General features: G+C 41.0%; 2 protein-coding genes and 1 non-coding gene across 3 annotated transcripts; all 3 read right to left on the bottom strand.

Annotated features, from left to right (window-relative positions):
* Window positions 1–2728: 2728 nt before the first annotated feature.
* LOC137952956 (cytochrome c biogenesis protein CCS1, chloroplastic) lies at window positions 2729–7310 on the bottom strand. The gene is made up of 8 exons (XM_068800096.1): window positions 6767–7310; window positions 5677–5896; window positions 5478–5589; window positions 4597–4869; window positions 4226–4491; window positions 3952–4108; window positions 3784–3867; window positions 2729–3215 (listed from the first exon to the last, which is right to left on the bottom strand). Exons 1-8 carry the CDS (start codon window positions 7173–7175, stop codon window positions 3033–3035), a joined length of 1704 nt encoding a protein of 567 aa, XP_068656197.1. The 5' UTR covers window positions 7176–7310; the 3' UTR covers window positions 2729–3032.
* A 3756-nt stretch (window positions 7311–11066) lies between these two features.
* Window positions 11067–12669, bottom strand: LOC137952957 (probable galacturonosyltransferase-like 1). The gene has a single exon (XM_068800097.1). It carries the CDS (start codon window positions 12436–12438, stop codon window positions 11425–11427), a length of 1014 nt encoding a protein of 337 aa, XP_068656198.1. The 5' UTR covers window positions 12439–12669; the 3' UTR covers window positions 11067–11424.
* Window positions 12670–23344: 10675 nt separating this feature from the next.
* On the bottom strand, window positions 23345–23451 carry LOC137954050 (small nucleolar RNA R71). Its single transcript, XR_011112482.1, has one exon. It is a non-coding gene; the product is annotated as a small nucleolar RNA R71 (small nucleolar RNA).
* Window positions 23452–23700: the final 249 nt, after the last annotated feature.

The following is a 23700-nucleotide window of genomic DNA, read 5'->3' as shown; positions in this document are numbered from 1 at the left end:
ACATCTATTATAATAATCACAGTCTGTCCACATCTATCATAATAATCACATACAACAAAACTATCATTTACATTTTATAATTTAGGGTTAGTATACAACTAGCATTATTTTTTAACATTCAACAAACATTGCCTTGTGTCATCTATCCATGTCTAGCATTCCCCCGCGAACAAGAAGTTGTCTATTTTCATTTTTCAATACATATGTTACAATAATAATTACTCATTATGAATAAAACCCAACACATATATAAAAGTTCCAAGATTGAGGTAATTTTCTTACAAGGGATATTCTTTTATCTCTTTGTAGTAATATACTACAACCCAAATCATCTTCTTATATTTGATTAGCATTGTCTCAACTCTCTATTACCATCCTACCCGTGTGTTTTGTATCAGAAAACTGACATTTTTTTTCTTTCACACCCAGGATCCATATTATAATTTTGATGGGGCCAATAGAATCTATTCTCCACCACATCCAAGTATATTAAATATAAAGTTAATGCTTCACTATTAATATATACTTCAATGAAGGAACCTTTAGGTCAAACTTTGTTTGTATTTGTTTTAACATGCATAGAAACCTATTTGAATTAAACAAGTTAGGACAAATATGACAACAATATGATACATAAACTATAAGATAAAGAACTATCAATTGCCTCTTTATTGGGTACATCTATTGATATTACACTAGACCACACAACAATACCTTGTGTGCAAGGTGAACTACTAGATGCGTCATAACATCAAATAATGTAGGTAGACAATTTTGTTACAATTGACATAATATCATATAAATGGCAGTCTATAACTTGTTCAAGTCGTCAACCCTTAGCATCTTCAAGCACAACTCCTTAAAAAATAATCCTAACTTAATGATAGGAGTCATCATGTTATTTGGCAGATAATTGGCACAAAATAGGGTAGGGAGGAACAATTGCAATATTACATAATTATTGGCACAGGTGAGTTCTCAATAGGGGATCAATTAAGATATACAAAATAAAATTTTGGTGCTTAATGTTGATTAATGCAAATAAAAAAACAAGCAATCACACAAGACAAAGAAATTTTTTTCTCTATATTCTTCTATTGATAATCACCACCTAAGAACCCTTGCTCGAAAAAAATCAACTAATTGTTCTATTAGTTAGAAATTACAATTTCAAAGAGATTTTGGCTCTCTTTAGCCAAGTGTAATACTTGATTACATTGTTAAAAACTCTCCCAAGTAGTTATTCAACTAGATTCTAGCTCTAGTAGCCCTTTCCTTTCTAAATTTGAAGTTTTAAAAAACCACTACAAAAATTTCAATAGAAGTACAAAAGAAAAAAAAACTTGCACCTTTGAGTTGGGAAAAGTTGTCTTCTCTTATTGAGATTTAAGTCTCCAATCCTTTTGAGCACAAGGCGAAATTTGATGGAGTTTGAGTAAACTAGGATGCAAGGAAATTTAGAGAGATTTCAAATGAAATTACAAAATCAGACTTTTTTCTCTCAAAAGTGGTTTTGAGTAAGAATTTCAAGTAAATAGCTATTGAATGCTTTTTGGTTTGCAAGTAAATGTTCAATCAATGTTATAAGAAATATTTGGTGGGAGTATTTATAAGTTTTCCAACCAAACTAGCCGTTATCTAGCCATTTTCAAAAACTTGTAAAACATATTAATCGATCACAAGAAAGCTATGATTGATCAATCGTGTGTAATGGCTATATTTTTATGACTCCTTAGGTTTGTTAATCGATTATAGCATCGATCAACAGAAGAAAAAGAGAAAAAGAGAAGAAGAAGAAGAAGAAAAAAAAAGAAAAAAAAATAGAAAGTAGTGCCATCTCCTAGAAAAAAAGATCTGAGTAAAAAGGTAAATTTGTCTCTCAAGGGGCTGGTCAAAGTTGGAGTCAAATTTGCCTTTCTTGAAGAAGATTGAATCTTGTTAGAATAGAATGAATTTTCCTTCGATTGATGTAATATTTTAAAATTTTAAAATATCTCTTAGATTGATATAATTGCTCAATCTCCTACTATCTCTCCTTAAATTATGTAATTAGGGAATCTAAATTGATTGAGGAGTTTCCCAAATAATACTTTGAAAAAAATATAAAAAAGGGTATTGCCTAAAGGAAAACTCAGAGAAGTCTTTTTTCAAAATCTTTCTTGCCTCTCTTTCCCACCTTAAATTTGTGGCCTGTAACTTCTCATGTCTTTTCTCCTCTGTCTTCTCTCTTTTGCTTGTAACTTCCTCTTTATCTCCCTCTATTTTTCTACTTTATTTTTCTCTTCTTCCCTTCTCTCTTATTCCAACACCTCTGTCTTTCAACTCTTCCTTGCACTTTTAAGGAAGATAAGGACCCAATTTAATATGGTATCAGAGCATGTACTCGTATGTGGATATTCCACCCGAATTATCCCCGTGCCTACACATGAGGGAGAGTATTAAAAAATAATCCTACATGGATTAGTGAGATCAAAGATCTTGAGTTTATTAGTTGGCAAAAGAGGTTTCGTAAAGTCATTTTGGGATAGGCATTAGACCCAATTTAATAGAGTTCATAATTTCCTTTCCTAGAGGGAGGAAACAAGCAATAATGGGTTTGTCCTTTGCTGCTTATCTAGGCCATGTCAAACTGTTTTCAACACATTGGCTGAAGCTTTAGCGTTAAATATTACCTGCTTTTAATGAACTTTTTTCAGGTGAACAATGTGTAGAGCAAAGGGGGGACGAGGTTACCGTGGAAGCTCCCTTGAGGTATGAAGGAAAAAAATAGATCTCCATCAATATATTTCGAAGTATATATACATAACCAAATAATCAAAATAAGCTCACTTTTTATCAAGTTATCACAGCTGATAATATATTTACGACTGTTTACAATTGCTTGTAGGTTGCATGAAGAAACCATTATGTGATTGATTCAGCAAAATTGAGGTTCCAAAAAATCTCTGAAAGAAACTCCAAATTTGTAACCAGCAAATCCTGTTTATTCTGTTGTAATTTGAATGCTTAAATCTCCATATACGCCTTCCAAGTTATTCAGGAAACGTCGAATCAATGGTCTCATTTTGACTAACCAAGCTTTGTGCTGAATCACTGAAGCTTATGATTTCTGGAACATTATTGAGCAAACGATCCATCTCATTAGAAAATTCAACCTTAGCACGATTAGACTTTCCTCCAACCATGACTGCTGTTCCATCTTGCAAAGCCCAGACCTAAGTTTTAACAAGCCGCCGGTAAGAAAATTCAGATTCTGAGTAGTTGAATATATAATAGAACATTAAGGGATTGTTTATGCTAGCACAAGAAAACAAAATGATGGCAAAATCATTTCAATTTAGACTAATGCTCCTATTGGGACAACAAATTCTCTTTGACCAATATTTTTGTGTTTGTGCTTTAGCAGTCTAATTTTTCATTGTCTCCTCTAGGAGCTATATGTAACGCATATTCCTACCCCCTTGAATTTTTTTGTGGGATGAAATGAATTGGAATGAAAATTTTCCTATCCCATATAACCAGCACAAACACAAAAAAACTTTTTGTCACATGGAATATCTTCCACATACACTTTTGCTTTTAGTTTTTTATTGGCACAAATGCACTTCCAAAAATATATAATCTAGTTTAACACATTTACAGGTCAAAGGACCAAAATCCAACCTGAAGCATCAATGATAGTTCCTAGTGGAGAAGTCTCCAGCCTGGATAATACCCTATTTAGAAGATTAAACATATGCAAGGAGATATCTACACAAAACTTCCATAGTGTAAAAGTATTACCTGTGAATGAGATAAGAAACTAATGCAAGTCGTGAGCATCAGAGCACCAAATCCTGCGTATACTATGGGCACCCCGGGATCAGTCTGAAAAGGAATCAGTTAGATCAATATCTAAAAGCAAGTCGGAAAGAAAATCTAGCATTAACCCAAAACCAATTGAAGATGTACCTTCAAGTCAAGGCCAGTACTACCAATTGCATCCTCAATTACTATCTTCACACCATCAATTTCAATTGGAAGCTTGGAGCTGGGTCGGCGAATCCCAGCAAAATTTCCCTCTTGATCATAAAGAACTACTGATTGTAAATCACGAGCAAGCATTGATCTGGACTTGCCAAAATAAATTTAACTTGAACAATTCGACTTTTGCAAATGCCTTATGGATGGTTTGATGAAAGGCAAGAGAGAAAACCAAATGAAACAAGAGTGCAGAAAAGCATACATGCCCTTCACATCAGAGGAATTTGGATCTCCAAATGGTAAAAATGTCCCAAAAAGCTTTTTGTCTCCGCTCAGTTGGAGAGGAGCAACCGCCAAATTGAAAGGCCCTTCACCATCCTTCACAACTTGGAGGGCAGAGATACTCCAATCTGTTTGGTATATTGTAATCCCCCCATATCTCAGTGGGTCATTTACACTAATTATTTTCCTCATCACTTCCTTTCCATCAAGATTGAACAGTGAAAGATCAGTGTGGAACTGTGACACCTGGGCATCCATCAAGCGGGCCAAAAGGTTACAGAAACAGAAACAGTACTAGTCACAAAAATATGTGATCACTAAGGCTTAGCAATAATCTGGCTGGCTCATTACCTCCCCGGTATCATAATAATCCATGTAGAATTGGTTAACATGCACTTCAGTATTGAAATCTTCAGTAGGAGTAGAAAGAAAGCCAGTTGGGCCCAATACATCACCCACTACAAAATTGAGCCCTTGTGGAACAGTGACTGAGCCACGAAAGCTTCCAGCAGCACTTAAAGTTGCTCCTCCCATGATCAGCAACATTGCTAAGTGCACACCAATGGGAGCAAATCGACTAGCCAACCCTTTAAAGGCATATAGAGACGACCCTTTCAAGAAAACCTACAAACTCAAAGAACAAATGTAAGAGGCCTGTTGCTCAACCTTATAAACCAACAGATGCCCAAACAATTTTCCAATGTGAGACTTTCATCCATGCTAACACGCCCTCTCACATTTAGGCCTAATAGAACAAATAAATGGGTATGTAATGTAGACGGATACAAATGGGGCACAGATAGACAGATTTGGCCCAAAACCTAACTCTAATACCATGTTAAGATTAAACCAAGTTCCATCCCAAAACAACTAACCTCTTAGAAGGCATATTACTCAAACTTACAAACCAACAAATGTTCAAACAGTTTTCCAATGTGGGAATAATACCCATGCCAGCAGACATGTGATAATTATTTGGTTGATAATAGCATCTCATTTCATAGGAATGAAATACTTAACACCAAAATAATCTCCACTCCACAGTGATGCTAATGCCAATGTGCGCATGCTAAAGTGATGAAAACAGGATTAATGAAGTTCACAAACAATCCTTATATGCCAGTACATGGGTTGGGAAGCACATAATAACTATTGCCCAACTAACATGTTATAATCAAGCTTCTTCTTCTTTTTCCCAGGGAATGGGTAATTGAACTATCCAGTTTACATACCTCATACCCGGCACCCATCAGAATCACACCCAAGTCTTGAACTGAAGCCTTTGGGAGAGAGTCTGCAAACTCCTGTTTGCGGATGGCATCAGCCGAGTGTAAGAACGACCATCTGCATATATCGATTGATTCTTGTTAGGATAAGCTTCTCCGATTTCACTTTGGTCTGAAGTTAAGAGGTACTGCAAAGGAGTTGGACCTTCGTGCAACTCTGACCAAAGGTATCTGTGTGGTGTAAGTACAAGCCATAAGTGAAGCAGCAAGAAGAGCCAACATTCCTAGAAAAATTGGAGAAGAGTACATGTGATCAAACCCAAGGGTGAGGACCCATCTCCAAGTGAAAAGGCCAAAGACTGGGTTATCTTCTGGGTATTTTTTGAAATAGTAAGCAGGGGCCTCACCCTGATCTATAACCGTACCTGCACAACAGAGACTATCAGAAATGAAGTTTTCAACTAAATACATCTCAGCTTGCCAAAGTTTCTCACAGCAGAGAAGATTAATGATCATAGGAAAAGTAATAAACTTTTGACAGATCAAAATTAGAAACAGAATTTCATACATTTCTCTCAAAAAAAAAAAAAAATTAGAAACAGAATCAGCTACATACATCTATGTGTGCACCACATATTGTCTTCCCCAATGAGGAAAACAATGAATGAGAGAATTTTTAAAGATGAGTATTGAGGAATGCCTAAATAGTTAAGAGTTCCAAGCCATGTCTCAGAAAGATGTCTGTCAGAATCATGCTCCAAGTACTTCCTAGTTCTACAATGTCAAACAATGCATTACATAGTTCTGGAACAATGGTAAAGAGAGGAAGTTTTAGAAATTTGAGGCAGGTACAGGCCCCAACAGCGACAGTAGAAAATGGGTTTTCAACCTCGAAGACACAAAACTGTTCTATTAAATATTGTGTACATCAATGCCTATTTTTGAGTTGCAAAAGGCTGGAGCTAACATAAATAATACTTGACATTGTTCATTGGATCACCATTTTCATTGCAATTATTAGAAAAGTGATTGGACCTTTCGTACAGAAAAGCTATTTAAGACATCTGCAGCAACCAAGTCCTCAAATTTGAACTTCTCAAACTACACGAATTCTTCTCAAGATGGGATTTAGCCTATTATCTTTGATTTATTCTTCGAGCCCAAACCTATCTCTCGTAACAATTTGGTGGTGCCAACATGTGCTACAGAACAATTTACAAGAATAAAAAAAAATTCGGCTCCTCAACTTTTGAGACTTAACAAACAACAAAGGAAGAACGTAAGAAACGACGTACCTAAAGCCATAAGCCCGGCAATAGTGAACATCTCCCCAAGAGCCAAAGGGAGGTTGGAGAGACCCGCCAAGACCCTTTTTGACCCCTTTTTAAGGAAACCCAGATAGGGAACTCCGTTAGATTTCTGTAACTTGGTGTCAATTCCTTTGTCCCCATCTCCATCTTCAGAAACTGAAGGAGCCTTATCTGGAATGACAATCGTCTTAGGTATATGCCTACGTTTGTTATCTTGGGAGGTTCTAATCTTACAGCCAATTTTGAAAAGAAAACTTTTTTCCGCTGTGACTGTATACAACCGGCTGTTGAAGGAAAGAAGAGGAGATTTCAGAGCTGATTGAAGAAGAGGAGATGCGAATAGGGTTCTTGTCATACAACTGTTTATGGCTCTATCGTGGCATAGAGGCTCCATTAGCAGAGGCTGTCCTTAACAACCAACAGCTGGAAGCATTTTTCTCACTTCACTCCCAAAAGTCCCAAGTACCGCAACAAGCAACCATACAGAATTAGAAACTCAGAAACGAAGCACCAGAGATATCTAGCTTGGATAAGGTCGCAGCTTTTTAATTGCCCATTAGCCGTTGAACACTAAAATATCTTGGATTTTTCCAGTTTTCTTCTCGTGGTCCTCGATATTCAAATCCTCATCCTAGTCCACTAGTTGCAGCCCAAAAAGCCCATCATCCGGACTCCTGCCCCAGAGATCTTTCTCCTACCCCCGTCTCTACTGTAAAATGATCATACTGGGAATTTCTCAGTTCGCACGGTTAAATTGCAAGAACTGCTGTGTCTCTACTCCAAGCAGAAACACGAACCAACTATTGTATCGAGTAATAACTGATAACATTTCTTTCTTGGTATTACCTGTAAAGAAGAGAATGCTTGCATTCCAAAAGTTTCATGACGTAAGCTTTGTGTAAGATCCTAGGAGCCTCGAACATGATGGGTTGCAGAATGAAGAAACGGTATAAATGACAAGGAGGAAGATATCAGAACCTTAAAAATGATCTTACTTTTTCTATTACTTTGCTTTTAGTACAAGGTAGCATCAAGCCATCAGCTTTACAAAGATTTTGCGGTTCAAAAACGGCAAATGTTATCAATCTCTATAGAAGGAATCCATGATGGGTTTATGTGCTTAGTGCATACAAAAATATCTCTCTCCAAATAAAACAAAAGCGATTCCTCATCAATCCTTACCGTGTCCTTGATTCCAGCACCTGGAATCTCTGCTTTACAATGTAGACTGAATTGGCCCCACCAGATGATGACAGATTAAAAGCAATCGTACGGTTGTCCCACGTTCATATATTTCAATTTTTTATCTCTACAATCAAATCATAACAATTTTGAGCCTACACAAAGAGTTCTAATTCCATTCATTTGTATCAAAAGTTTACACGATTTGATATTAATTTTGGATAACCCATTTGAAAATAATGAAAAAATAAAAAAAGTACTCCTTGCAATATCGATATTTATGTACTCAACCACGGTTCATTCCCTAAATGCATATTTTTAGTACGGTTACCCGTTATATAATGTATAAACCATTTTTCCTCTATTTTGTTCTAATATATAGAAAGTTGATCCAATACGAAAAATCATTTGGTGTGAAACACTATCTCAGTCATCTGATCATGATCAATGGTTATCTCAGTCGTTTAGCATGTTTTGTACCAAATGGTTTTTCGTATATATATATATCAAATTTTATTTTTAAAAAACTTTTTAGACCAAGACTGGTCGATGAATGTACTAGAGTATTAGGTAAAAATATATCGAATCGTAAGAGTCATAATATAATACGTGACACTGACACCCACCCTAGGTCTTATGTCTTAGGTTTACCCTACTTTATATTGGCTCTCATCTCAGGTAGCTCGAAATCAGAGATGACTAACTTGAAATGAGTCAACTTACTCATATCTCGACCAATTTAAACATTAGGCAATGACTTGCTCAAATCATAAGTCTAGTCACCAAGAATAAAACTATGCTTAGAACTCCTTTTGTTCACTCATTGTAGGGTTTATTTAGAACCCTATGGAAGATAAAAGAAAATAAAAATTTGACCATTATTATTTCAAAAATAATATAATGAAAAAGAGAATTTGATTATTATCTCATTTTCAGTAACTATTTTTATTTTATTTTATTTTTTAGGGTTCGAAATGGACCCTAAGAGTTACTTACTAGCCATGTTACCACCACGAAGTTCAAAGGTGTTGGGTAATACTTATAAAATTTTAGGGTGAGTGACATGAGATCCAAAATAGTGGAATAGATCTGACATGAGTTTAGTAAGGGAAGAAGAAGAATGGAAGGCATGCGGCCACCTGCACAGGGAGTCAGTCATAAATTGCAGCAGTTGTGGTGGATTTAACACTTACATGCTGCAGAGGGCATCAGAGCTTTCTTTTTCAGTTGTCCTGAGAATGTACCAGCAAGTTGAGCTATGACGCTTCCATGCATTCACTTGAATGATTTACACGGGCTAGACTATTCATGCATGTATTTAATAAGAGAATTAATTGCACTCTCATGAATTTACTCTTTATTCATGCATGTTCCCACCGTTTGGTTTCTTTGCTCAAAGAAGCCAGATTCTCATATACAAGTGGTCAGACAATCTACGAAGACTGAGAAGCATCTTTCTCGTACATAAACCCTTGCAAGAGGACGTGAGAAACACTTCTTCAGATGGAAAAAAGTCTCAATATTACATTCTATCTCTAGTGCAAGAAGATTGATCCATAAAATACTAATTAAATCGATAGAACAAGTAAGGGTTTTGTTCGTTAGTGCCCCAGTTTAAAGATGTTCAAATGTCCCAGTCTCATCTTCCTTGCTTTGAGACCAAACAACGAGGACAATCTTGTTGAAGTGTCCAAGTCTTACTCACAAAGTCTCAATCAAAAGAAAATAGCTTCAGCGAGACGGTAATTAAAGGAGCTTCCCTGATAAAAACAAATCTTACTTACTTCTTACGTTTTGTCATCTAACTGATAAATTTGCCTGGTGAAGAGAAACATTGCCGTCTAATACACTAAATCCTGTGTCAAAGTAGTTCTTCCCTTTCCCCACACTGAAAGAGGGATCTCCCACTGTCTAATCTTAGAAGAAAAATACTTAAAATAAGCTTTAGGAACATGATTTTGAAAGTATGTTACAAAACTAAGGATGGGATAGGATATGTGTTGTTGATTCAAAGTGCCCTCTCCAATCAAAGGAGAGTCATCAAAGGGACCCTCTTGCCCTAATTGAATAGGTTATACCCAGGGTTCCCATATTATTGGAGGAGAGTAGCCCTGTGTTGATATTACATAGGGTTGCCCATCTTAAAGAGGAAGGAGGGAGGGATGCATTAGATTGGGGCATGGACAAGTTTGAGAGAGTCGATTAGATTGAGCATCAGAAATCTAACCCTTAAGGGTCTGTCTTGAACCCATTTAAAAAAAAAATGATAATTTGAATATTATTATTTCCAAAAATAGTTAATGAAATTTTTTATTATTATTATATTATTTTTATTAATTATTTTTTATATTAATAATGCTCAAATTCTTTTTTTTCTTTTTTAGGGTTTTCAAACAGATCCCTAAAGGATGTCCATGGGACTGGTTCATTCTTTGGAACCCCATGGAAAAAAAAATAAAAATTTAATTATTATTATTCTAAAAAATAATTAATAATTTTTTTTATTATTATCTATTTTTACTAACTATTTTTTAAAATAATAATAATTAAAATTTCATTTTTTTTAGTTTCTTTTGTGGGGTTCAAACAGAAAACTACACATATTACATATCACTCGATGAAGCCTGCCTCGTCTCCATCACCATGTGCAGCAGCACCCACCCAGGTTGCATGTGCCCCGTGGTTTCTGAAGCTCTCTCTAGTCCCTTTTTTTATTGGAGAGAGAAAGAGAGAGAAAGCCAGAGAAAACAGGGTAGAGTCCCTGTGTCGTTCTGTCATTACTCGCCGACAACAAAATCCTCTCTCTCTCTCTCTTTCTCGAGCTCAATTTCAAGTGTCCGCTTAGATTTAAACAAAATCCAACGAAACCCATAACCAGGGCCGTCTCAAGTTTGACTCCGCAATTAATTCCCATCGACGGAGATGCTGCCACCACCGGCAACACCGGATCTCCGCGCCCTTTTTCCGCGCCCCAGATTGCGGATTCCTCACGTAAACGAATTAATTGGCTTTCAGATAGTCGGTAAGGATACACCATGTAAACTGTAAATGATCTCGAGCTCAGTAACATGGTGGATGAAGTACCGTGAACGAGTAATCAAAATGCGCTATCATAATGATCGTTTTTATTCTTATTGGGTTTATTACAAGGAACGCAAATGCGATCCTGGATACAGCATTAATGGAAGGAAAAGAAAAGCAAAAGAAATTAACCGAAAGAACAAAAAGGAAGAGTGGATTATTTTACGGATTTGATTTGCTTTTCCTTTTGCTTTCTCTAGTCTGATCGATTATAGAGTAGAGTGTGATTGATAATCTATGGACAATTTTCGCGGAAACTGTACTCTCCTCACTTGAGTAACATGGCGCTCGCCGTGCTGTGAAAACTGAGCTGTACCGTCAACCATCTCCGATGGTTCTCCTATCTGTACACTCGATCCAAGCATCTTCGCCGTGGGTGCTTATGATTCCAGGTTGAAAGGCGTTTGGAAGAGATCGTAGGGTGCCCATAGTGCATCCAAGGGGCATGGTCGGCCGACGTCGAGGCGGACCCAGGGCTTACCTTTGCCGCTCCAGTGGAGGAGACTAACCGGACCCGGGTGAAGATCCCGGCAGAGACCCCGGAGATTGTCACCCCCGAGACCGTGCTGGTTCCAGCGATGGTCAACCGGCGCGATGTTTCCAGCGAATACAAGGAGGAAGGGGGGAAGAGAACCCAGTTCGTAGATCCGCATTCGTTTCTGCAGCTCCATCCAGTCCTCGATCTTTCTCGTGTAGTCCCCTTCCCGCCACCGCTCGAGGTCGATGACCATGACCCCCGTGTTGAAGTAACAAGCTTTCCGGCCTGCAAAGGTGAGGGAGAGCGTCGGGTTGCCCCAAAACGTCGGAGTGAAATACGAGGTGAAGTTGGCGTTGCAGTATTCCGGGGCAGCGAGGACCACGGATTCCGGAAGGTGTGTGGAAGACAGCTTCGCAATGTCGTCGACAAGGACGAGGTCGGAGTCGAGGTACACGACGCGGCGGACGCAGACGGGGAGGAGATCAGCGAGGTAGGAACGGGCGTAGTTCAAGGGGCGGTCGAGTGCGGCTCGTATAGAAGTCGAAATAAGCCGAAGGACCGTCGAATCCTCAAAATGGTAGACCCGGAACCGGAGTGATGGAAAGGATGTGGCAATCAAGGCGCGGAGGTCGTCGTCGGAAGCCGCGGCGAGGAAGTGGAAGGCGACGTTCTGAGGACAAGATGAATGCTGCAGGACGGAATGAATGGCGGCCATGGAACCTCTGAGGTAAGTCAAATCAAGGGTCATCGCGACATGCACGGTTAAATCCTTGTCCGAATCCGCTTCGCAGATGGATTCGTCATCCTCCTGTACGGGAGGACACGAAGGTGAGTTATAGAACTGCGGCGCCTCCCGGAACAGCGACGCCGCATTTGCGGCGGTGAGGGAGAACATGATGAGGAAGAAGAGACGCATGGCGCCGTGGACGGCGAAGTGATCGAGAGCGAGAGCGAGAGCGAGATCGAGATCGAGCTGGAGCTCGTCCCTCTGTCGGAGAGAAGAAGAGTTATGTTTTATAACTGAAAGGGTATCCAAATCGTCTTCTCTTGGCTTCGAAACCACGTTCGTCAGTTAAAAAATGATAAAAAATTTAAAAAAAACAATGAAAAGTGAGAGAGAGATGGCTGTGGTAAGAAGTCAAGGTTTCCCACTCTATGATACAACCTTTCTCCTATCGGGTCCCACGCAAATGTCAGCCATCGGAGGGATGAGAGAGATACGATCTAGTTGAAGAGAGGTAGTTCATGTGGGGCCGAGAAGAGAGAGAGCGAGCGGTGAGGCGTCGGTTGTGGTCGTGGTCGTGAGTATGTGACTGTTCAGCGCTTTAAATTGGTGAGGAAGCGAAAGGGGAGGAGGGGAATAGTGAACGGAACTGAACTGATACTAGATATTTCATCATATCAGCTACGGTTCTCGTCTCTCTCTCTCTCTCTCTCTTCCAAATACAAGAGTGAGAACACAGAATGAACAAAACAAGAGTGAAAGAAAGTGAGTGGGAGTGAAAGTACTTTCACTTTGAGGGTGCACTAACAAGAGGCACAGACAAGAGTGTAATTTGTTATGCTAAATGCTAGTTAAGAAGTTTGTGCAATGAAAAACCCTCCATTCAAACCACCTTATTTGGTAGTATGTGAATTGGAAACGATTAACTTCCAAGCTAACCTCACATACCATTTTGTTCCTTACCGTACTCTTGTGCTGAAAAAAACAAAAACATGTTTCCCCTTATGTGACAACATCATTAGAGTTTTCCGCAGCAGATATTTAAAAACGATTTGAATGAATTGCAAACGAAACATGCTGCTGCGTCTGGTTTCTTTCCGTTAACTGGAGTAGGCGGAATCATTTGGGAAAGAGAAACGCGGTGGACAGAATTCGGTTAAAAATCTACCATACAGAGCTGAACATGGATAAAGCGCGGAGATATTCTGCACTGATTATCGCTACCCCTTTTGCGCCGACTTATCTGACTGTCATCTCGGTAAAAAAATTCCATGTCCATGAATGATGGAAACCATCTTTTACTTCTTTCTAGTTTCTACCAGGGAGAATAACAACCATCTTGGACCACCTCATTCAAAAGATGGGTTTACGGATTGAAGCTATAAACCCAGTTTCAGTACGACATCTCACCTCAACATCAAAATTCAATTCTTCTCGAGTACTCACCTGTATACCCAAAAAATAAGCTTCTTCTTATTTCCTTTTCTTCTGTTTAGATTGTCGATTACTGCCTCGAAATCTCAATCAGTTGGAAGCATTTTCAAGTTATGAAGGTTAGAAACAAGAAGCTCATGCAGGAGAATTGAACCAGGACAAACAACAAACACTTGCCGTGCTGATTACCATTCACTAAATTTGGCACCACGCTGTTCATAGTTTATGTCCCGAAAACAAGAAATTAAGCTCTGGCCACGCTTCTGGAAACAGCCGGCAGTGAGTCCTAGTCTCTGAACATATGGAAGGAACCCAGAAGTCGGAAACCGTCGACAAGTTGCCGAACGCGGGTTCTGGAGAATATCAATGGAAAGGTACAGAGCCGTGTACTGCAACGCGTCTACACTGAGTCAACTTTTCAATTATTATTTCAACTTTTCAATTCCCGCTTCACTGCTGCACTGAACTTTTACTCTCCGACATATCCCAACACGGAAATCATCAAATCAGCAATTCAGTATTCCCTTCGGAACCGAAAAGCAGTTTGGAAGAAAAGTTTCCTCGCTCATTCGCCCCAGAAGCTCATAACCCAGCTCCGTGCCTCTGTGAACCGATTTTGAAATTCTCCATGCCATTTCTGGAGAAAGAAAGAAGTAGAGAAGTCATATTTTTAAGAAGAAAAGATTGGTGAGCACGATCGAAACAAATGCAGAACATCTTCGGCGAATATTTTGCATGAGTTGGATAATTTGATCCAGTGTCAGTGACATAGATGTAAATATTTAAGAAAAATTCTTTATTCACCATGATTATAACGAAGATTATATTGAGTGACTATTTCTGACTCGGTGATCCGTCGGTTCCAACTGATGGAAGCCTGGTCTTCCATTCACACCCCCGGCAAGCTGAGAATCGGATTGGAACAAACGTGAAGTTTGGATAAAAAAAATTCAAAGAGAGAGAGAGTGGAATACTTTTAACATGTTTGACGTGCATGTGAGAAACTAAATTGGAGCCAAGGAAGATTACACTTTTGTTGTTACATAAGAGAATATGTGGCTGTGGAATAGGAACAAGCAGATCCGTAAGAAAATGAGTGAGCCAGATAATTTTAGCTGTAGTGTGCGCTAGAGCACGATACTTAGATTTACAACTAGAAAGTGATATTGTAGGTTATTTTTTAATACTTCAAGAAATTAAATCGTCTCCAAGATAAATGGAGTAACTAGAGGTGGAGTGACGAGTATCAAGACAACCAGCCCAGTCAACATCAGAGTAAGCAACTACATGTTAGGCTCTCTAGCCATGGATCGAGTTACCCGGCGATCTCCTCTAGCTTCCAGATTGAATGATGAGGAAGGGAAGGATTTGGGGTTCTTGGAACGCCCAATGGTGAAGGACGTGAGCCTTGAAAGGAGCTCTCACGTTAGGCCTCTTTTGAGAGAGAACCTGATCTCATTTAGACTAATACTCAATGCTTGTCTTCATTACTTCACTTGACGCCCTAAATAGGTCAAGGAAAACATCAAAGGTTCTATAATTACAATTAGACCCTTATGGAACTTCAAATTACAATTAAACCCCTAAGATATTGAAATACAAGTTTACTCCATCTATTCTCTTCTCCGGTTAGCCACTCTTGATGCTATGGAGTCCATAACATCACCCCCCTCCTGAAGAAAGAGCTTGTCCTCAAGCTCGAAAGTGGGAAATAGAGTCTGGAAGGACTCGAGGGTCTCCCAAGAGGCTTCTATCAATTCCTTGTCAGTCCACCGAACCAACACTTCCCAAGCGTTGTTAACTCGCCTGGCTTGAAGGATCTGAGCAGGCGTGGGCATGGACCTGCCATCTTTGAGAGGAGGCAAAGGGGTATGCAGCAGTGGTGAGTCTCCCTTGAATGGCTTGAGAAGGGAGACGTGGAAGACGTCATGGAGCTTGGCGTCTGGTGGTAGTTTCAAACGATACGCCACAGTGCCAAGACGTTGCGTGATCTGGAATGGCCCATAAAATTTTGGAGAGAGCTTATGGCGTTTGATGGCTGCTAGAGAAAGTTGGCGATATGGCTGAAGTTTGAGCCAAACAAATTCTCCAGGTGCAAAGGTAAGGGGACGGTGTCCTTTGTCATAAGTATGCTTCATAGTTGCTTGTGCACGTTGTAACTGAAGGCGGACTTGAGCAAGCATTGCATCTCTGTCGGCCAAGGCCTGGTCCAATGCTTCTACCCGAGAAGACCCCATTTCATAAGAAAGTAGTCGCGGAGGTTCGCGTCCATAAACAACTTGAAAAGGGGTAGTACCCAAGGCGGTGTGGTATGAGGTATTATAACAATACTCCGCCCATGCTAACCAACGAACCCACAGTCGGGGCGTGTCCCCCACAAAGCACCGCAAATACATACCCAAGGTGCGGTTAACCACCTCTGTCTGGCCGTCTGTTTGAGGGTGGTATGCTGAAGAAAAAGCTAACTTAGAACCATGGAGCTTAAAGAGTTCCCCCCAGAATTTACTGGTGAAGATAGCATCACGGTCGCTGGTGATGGTCTCCGGAAGGCCATGGAGACGGACAATATTATCCATGAAGAGCTGAGCGACCTGTGTGGCTGTATACGGATGGCTGAGGGCCATAAAGTGGGCATATTTGGAGAACCGGTCTACCACAACAAAAATAACAGATTTCCCTGCAGAAGGAGGAAGACCATCGATAAAATCCATTGATAGATCTGCCCATACCTGTGAAGGAAGTGGAAGTGGCTGGAGCAAGCCGGCTGGTTGTAAGGATTCTGACTTATTCCTCTGACAGATCTGGCACGCTGCAACATACTCCACAATGACCCGCTTCATACCGCTCCAATAAAATTCCCGACTGAGGCGGAAGTATGTTTTCTGCTGGCCCTCATGTGTACTATCATGAAAGGAGGCAATAATGGCAGGAATGAGTACCGACGAAGGATGAAGATATATGCGTCCTTTATACAGAATGAGACCGTCCTGTAGTGTCCAGTTCTTGTCCTTGGAATGGTTTGCGATTTGAGCTTGTAACTCAAGGAGATCTGGATGATGGCTAGTATCCTGACGGATTGTGTCCAGCAAGGGCGACTTGGGGTGGCTCAATGCGTGCAAGTGTGACTCCTCTAGTTCCCGGCGTGACAAAGCGTCTGCTGCCCTGTTGAGATAACCCGGTTTGTATTCCACCTGAAAATCGAATCCCATTAATTTGCTGAGCCAATGTTGTTGTGGGGAGGTAGTAAGGCGCTGCTCCAATAAATATTTGAGGCTACAGTGGTCTGTCCGGATCACAAAAGGTCTGCCCCACAGATACGGCCTCCAATGCTGCACCGCTTTGGCCAAACCGATAAGTTCCCTTTCATACGTGGCTAACTTGTGATGGTGAGGAGCGAGATGGCGGCTGAAATAGGCAATAGGGTGACCCTGTTGCTGCAAGACGGCACCAATCCCTCCCCCGGATGCATCGCATTCTATAATGAAATGTTCGGCAAAGTTGGGCAATTGGAGAACTGGTGCTGACGCTAATGCCTGTTTTAAGTTGTTAAATGAGGAGTCTGCCAACTGAGACCACTGAAAGGCATGTTTCTTCAGTAAATTATGCAATGGTGCTGCCAGGTGACCGTAGTCTTTGATAAATTTTCTATAATACCCTGCGAGACCAAGGAACCCTTTCAAAGCAGTAATGGTGTGAGGTGTGGGCCAATCCATCACCGATTGTATCTTGCTGAAGTCTGGTTTCACCCCGGATGCTGATATCACATGCCCCAAATAAGCTACTTCGGATGTGGCAAAGTCACATTTGGCACGATTGAGAAATAAATGGTGTGCTCGGAGAATGGTGAAAACCTGTCTCAATTGATGCAAGTGTGCTGCCCAAGTTTTGCTATAGACCAGTATATCGTCAAAAAAAACTAAGACATGCTTCCGTAAGAAAGGGCGAAATACCTGGTTCATAAGCGCTTGAAAGGTGGACGGGGCATTGGATAGCCCAAATGGCATCACCAAGAACTCGTAGTGACCATGGTGGGTGCGGAAGGCAGTTTTTTCGATATCCTCTGAATAAACCCGAATCTGATGGTAGCCTGATTTTAAGTCCAACTTTGTAAATAATTGAGAGCCGTGTAACTCATCCAATAATTCATCGACCACTGGAATTGGAAATTTATCTTTGATGGTGCGAGCATTGAGGTCACGGTAATCCACACAAAAGCGCCAAGATTTATCTGATTTCTTTACCAGTAATACCGGGGATGAAAAAGGAGAACGACTAGGCTGAATAATACCTTGTTGTAGCATTTGTTGACATTGACGTTCTATCTCATCTTTTTGCACATGGGGATAGCGGTAGGGACGCACTACCACTGGTTCTGTGCCCATCTTCAAACGAATTCTGTGATCACACACTCTGATAGGAGGAAGGTCGGCAGGTGCCTGAAATAAATCAGCATATTCGGCCAACAATGAAGCTAAGTTATCCCCTTTTGAAGTATCCACCGAAAGTGTGTGGAGGCTGCATGGCCTCTGGGCGCTATTGCCATGGAGGGTGATCGGATGGGTGTCCTGGTTAAAACTCATGGTCAGGGATTGGAAATCCCATAAGATCGGACCCAAGCGCTGTAGCCATTTAATGCCCAAGACAAGGTCAAACCCAGCCAACGGTATGACCAAAAAATCTGCTACAAAGGAGTGACCTTCAATAGTAAAGGGCACTGCTGAACCGAACCCCACGGTGGTGACCTTGTCACCATTAGCCACTGAGACTGATATGCCTGATTTCTGCTGTAGTGATAAACCCAACTGTTGTGCTGCCTGGCTGCTTATAAAATTATGTGTGCTGCCTGAGTCCACGAGTGCTAGCAGAATATGATGTTTCAAGGTGGCATGGACCTGCATGGTATTTGTGCTATGCAGGCCGGTCATGGCATGGAGGGAGATTTCTGGTGTTTCCTCCTCGGTTTGGTCCATATCCTCCTGAAAGTCATCCTCTGAGGGGTCTTCTATTTCTACCCAAAATAGTCTTTTGCATAGATGGCCCTTGACGAATTTCTCATCACAATTGAAACATAGGCCTTGAGCCCTCCTCTGATCAATTTCGGCTTTTGTCAGACGTTTGATAAAACCAGGTGGGGGTGTAAAGGCTGGTGGTGGTGGTGATGGTTGGGTGGGAGGAGGCCTGGGGTGAGTGGGATAAGGGCCATGGGGCTGTGGGCGAGGTTGCCAAGGAGGACGTTTGTTTAAGGACTCACGGAAGAGGCGCTGTTTGGTGTCCAATGCTCTTGCCAAATTCATTGCGTGGGCTAGGGAGGTGGGGGCTTCCAATTCCACTTCTAGGCGAAGGGGTTCTACCAGGCCAGCCGTGAACAAATTGACATAAAGTTCAGGTCGGACCAAATGACTTGCACGAGCAAGTTTTTCTTGGAACAATTTCTGATATTGTTCTATAGTTCCACTCTGTTTTAGATTGACCAAATCCCCAACTGGGTTGCTGCGAAGCGGAGGACCAAACCGTAGCATACAATTTTCTTTGAAAAATTCCCAATCATAGACCATGAATTCGTTTTTGAATTGATGAAACCACATAAGCGCTTCATCGAGCATGTGGAAGGCGGCCAATTGAACCTTGCCTTCGGGCAGAGTTCCTTGATTGGAAAAGAAATGATCACACCTGTGCAACCACATTAAAGGGTCGGAGGACCCATCATACGTTGGAAAATCAAGCTTTGTGTACCTTGGCACGGTAGGAGGGGCTGGATTGAGGCCCCCACGAGGTTGAGGTGTTTGGCGCAGGGGAGGAGGTGGAGGTGTTGGAAGAGGGTTGAGGGGATCTGCTGGACGTGAGGAGGATGCCATCTGGACTGAGAGCTGGGTGAAGCCTTCCTCCATGCGTGACAGCAACATCTGGAATTTTCCCTCCAAGCCATTGATTTGAGATTGTAGACCAGCATGGTTTTCTTCCACAAAATTTCGAATTTCTGCAGGTGAAGAGGAATCACCAAGGGTGGTCCTGTCTGATACCACGTTGTTAGGCTCTCTAGCCATGGATCGAGTTACCCGGCGATCTCCTCTAGCTTCCAGATTGAATGATGAGGAAGGGAAGGATTTGGGGTTCTTGGAACGCCCAATGGTGAAGGACGTGAGCCTTGAAAGGAGCTCTCACGTTAGGCCTCTTTTGAGAGAGAACCTGATCTCATTTAGACTAATACTCAATGCTTGTCTTCATTACTTCACTTGACGCCCTAAATAGGTCAAGGAAAACATCAAAGGTTCTATAATTACAATTAGACCCTTATGGAACTTCAAATTACAATTAAACCCCTAAGATATTGAAATACAAGTTTACTCCATCTATTCTCTTCTCCGGTTAGCCACTCTTGATGCTATGGAGTCCATAACACTACAACACCACAAGTAGCGGATGGACGAAAGGTAATGCCAAAGTAAATGGTACCTTTGACATAGCGAAGAATACATTTAACAACAAGAAAACGATCTTCAGTGGGAGCATGGAGGTATTGGTTAACAGAGTTGACGGCATGGGCTATGTTAGGGCGAGTGATGGTCAAGTATTGAAGGGCGCCAACAAGAGACATGTAGATAGTAGGATCCGAAAATAGAGAACCATCTACAAACAAATGCTGGGAAATGACCATAGGCGTTGGAACCGGTTTGCTATCAAGTAGTTGAGTTCAAGCAAGAATATCCGGTACATATTTGAGCTGACTGATAAATAATCCATCGGTAGTTGGCAAAACTTCAATACCAAGAAAGTAACTAAGCTAACCCAAATCTTTAGTTGCAAACTCAGAATTACACTCACGAGTGAATCTTGTGATAAGATCTGAGTTGTTGCCAGTAATAATTATGTCATCAACATAGAGGATTAGATAAATAGTGTTTGAATGCTTATGAAAGACAAATAGAGAAGTGTTAGCAAAATTACAAGAGAATCCAAGTTGAGTGACAAAGGAGCTAAAGCGCTGGAACCAGGTACGAAGAGCTTGCTTGAGGCTATAGAGAACTTTCTGCAACTGACATATGTGATGCGGAAAACGAGGGTCAATGTACCCAAAAGGTTGTTCCATGTAAACATTTTTAATGAGAGTACTGTTGAGGAATACATTCTTGACATCAAGTTGGTGAAGATGCCATTTGTTGGTCACAACAATAGAGAGCATAACTAGGATAATAGTAGCTTTTACCACAAGGCTAAAGGTTTCAGTGTAATCAAGACCAAAGATTTGAGTATAGCCCTTGGCAATGAGGTGTGCTTTAAGACACTCAATGGATCCATTAACTATGTATTTGGTCCGAAACACCCATTTGAAGCCCACAATATTGGTGTTGGCAGGTCGAGGGACTAAAATCCAGATCCGATTATTTTGCAAAGCTCGAACTTCTTCATCCATGGTAGGAAGCTAAGCAGGGATTCTTAGTGGCAAATTTGAGTCCTTTAGGCACAGTAGAGACAAGGAGAGCAGAGAGAAGTCCAATGGAGTCCACGATATTGAGGTTGGCCAAATGGCGTTGAAAATACCAGCTTTACCTCGTATTAGCATAGGGTGACAACCCAACGGTAGTGTAGAGAGTGGAGCTGGAGCTGGAGGAGTGATTTGTGTCTCGGGAGCTTCTGGACTGGAAATATGGTGTGACGAGGAGGGACCTGTGATAGATGCCATATTCTGACATTAGAACTAGGTTAATTATAATAGAATAACCTTTATAATTGTGTTATAGGTGGTTATTTATCGATTTTCAAATGAAACGTGCATTTATTGAATTTGGCATTAATCACTGTCTATATTGCATATTTTTCTCTCCTGAATTATATTTCATTACTTTTAGGGTTTATTTCTTCTAGAAATGCTTTTTTATGGATTCAATTATGGAATTTTAGGAGAATTTTGGTGGAGAAGGAGATAATTACCAAAATAAGGGGGGGGGGGGGGGGGGGGGGGGGGGGGGGTTGATCGACAGAGCCCCGTCGATCGAAACAGAGCTAGAGAGGATTTTGCCACCGTCGTTCGATAACTGAGAACAAACGCGAGGAGAGCTCGAGAGAGTCTCCGTCGTGGCGAGTTCGACAGTGCCAGTTTCTGCTCGCCAAGCCGAGAGGTGACCCGAGAGGGCTCCTCTGGTGTCGATTCCACATTCCGACCATCTCCGGCGTCGATTACCTATTTTCGACCATTCCCGGAGCTATTCCAACTCCGACCGAGACTCGAGAGAGCCGGTTAGAAGACTTCAGCTCCGTTTCGTTCTTCGCCGGTCGTCACCTCCGTCCATGAGCGTCTATCCTTCTTCGCCGGTGTCGTCTCTACCTCCGGCCACTCGTTCTTGCTACCAAAGCCATCAATTTCGGGAAATTACAGCACCCGTGAGAACGAGTTTACTGCCCGAGCGAGAGGAAGGAGAAGGGGAGTAATCCGTCATTTTGGAATTTAATTTTTCTATAGTTTGAACTTAGGTTTTGCATGTTTATTAAATGTGATTTGATAATTAATGTTCATCGAATATTTGTTTTCCAGATATTTGATTAAATTAGCTAGTTAGGGTAGGATTATAATTTAGATTGGATTTTGGTATTTTAATCCGATTTCTGTCTTTCACTCTATGCGCCCGAGAGGGGCTAGACGTAAGGATTGAGAAATCGGATCCGTGGTTACGTGACGCTCGAGAGAGGCACGAATCACCGTAAAATCCAAAGTTGACGTTTCCTATTGTGCAAGTAGTTAACCAGATGATTGCTTGATAATTTAGGATATAATTAGTGTTTAGTTCAGATTAATTTATCATATTTGGTTAGGCTAGTTGACTGAAGAATACACAAAATTCAGTCCTCCCTGTGGATATGACCCTCGCCTCCCGCTAGATTACATGAACGATCCGTACGCTTATGAGGTATAAAAGCCGATGTAATTAAATTTCACATCAAGTTTTTGGCGCCGTTGCCGGGGAGGCACGTATTAAGTGTATTTCTTTGTTCTCCATGGTCTTAGGTTAGATTTTTTTTTTATGTTTTTTTTTTTTTTGCTTTCATAATTTTATCTTGGTGATTTTGTATGGAATTATTTTTATTTCTTCTAGTTAGTTCGTATTTTCAGTAGTGAGTTTGTTAGCTTAATTTGATAGTTCATTTTGTTTCTTTTTGTGTTTTTATGCACGAGCGCCGCTCTCTAGGTGGACCATTAGCTCCCTTTGTTGAAGAGGTAGAACATATTTGTAAGAAAACACCCGGAGTCAAGTTAGGAGCTACCATAGCCAATCAGGGTGAACCATTACAGTTACCTGCAGCAGGTGACCATAGGGCCCTGAGGGATTATTCTATCCCATCCCACTTCACATCACCTTATTGCATTATATTGCCACCCACTACTGCCGCCAGTTATGAGTTGAAACCGAGTGTGATCCAACTCCTCCCTACATTCTATGGGTTGGAGAAGGAGGACCCTTATTACCACATCAAGGAATTCTTAGATATTTGTGCAACTTTCAAATTCCAGAATTTCTCAGATGACTCTATCCGGTTAAGACTTTTTCCATTCTCACTTAAGGATAAGGCCAAGTCTTGGCTTAATTCCTTGGAGGTGGGCAGCATTACTTCATGGGACACATTACTCACAAAATTTTTATCCAAGTACTTTCCCATTCAGAGAACTACAACCCTCAGGAGAGAAATCTCTAACTTTATGCAGCAGAAGGGTGAACACTTTTATGAGGCTTGGGAGAAATGGAAGGATTTGATCCATAGGTATCCGCATCATGGGTTTGATAAATGGCATTTAGTGCAATAATTTTATCAAGGTCTTACACCCCATGTTAGATCCATGGTCGATGCAACGAGTGGTGGGAGTTTGATGGGTAAGAGTGCTAGTGAGGCGTGGGACTTCATTGAAACGTTGAGTGATCAATCTCAGCAATGGGGTTTGTCATTTAATGTTGATAGGAGATCCCACGAAGCCAAAAGAGGGGGTCTCTACGTGGTTAGTGAAACACCCATGCTTATGGCCAAGATTGA

Source organism: Aristolochia californica, unplaced genomic scaffold, assembly GCF_029961685.1.
Source record: "Aristolochia californica isolate CCGP_79_NKW_82.1479 unplaced genomic scaffold, dmAriCali1.0.hap1 SCAF_16, whole genome shotgun sequence".
Lineage (NCBI taxonomy): Eukaryota > Viridiplantae > Streptophyta > Magnoliopsida > Piperales > Aristolochiaceae > Aristolochia > Aristolochia californica.
This window is presented reverse-complemented; position numbering and strand designations above follow the sequence as displayed.

Excerpts from the sequence above, each read along its gene's own strand:
- LOC137952956 (XM_068800096.1), bottom strand. The coding sequence starts at position 7,175 with ATGGAGCCTCTATGCCACGATAGAGCCATAAACAGTTGTATGACAAGA. Across the intron at positions 4,870-5,477 it reads TGATGGGTGCCGGGTATGAG|GTTTTCTTGAAAGGGTCGTC; the intron begins GTATGTAAACTG and ends TTGAGTTTGTAG. Across the intron at positions 4,109-4,225 it reads TCCTCTGATGTGAAGGGCAT|ATCAATGCTTGCTCGTGATT; the intron begins GTATGCTTTTCT and ends TGGCAAGTCCAG.
- LOC137952957 (XM_068800097.1), bottom strand. The coding sequence starts at position 12,438 with ATGCGTCTCTTCTTCCTCATCATGTTCTCCCTCACCGCCGCAAATGCG.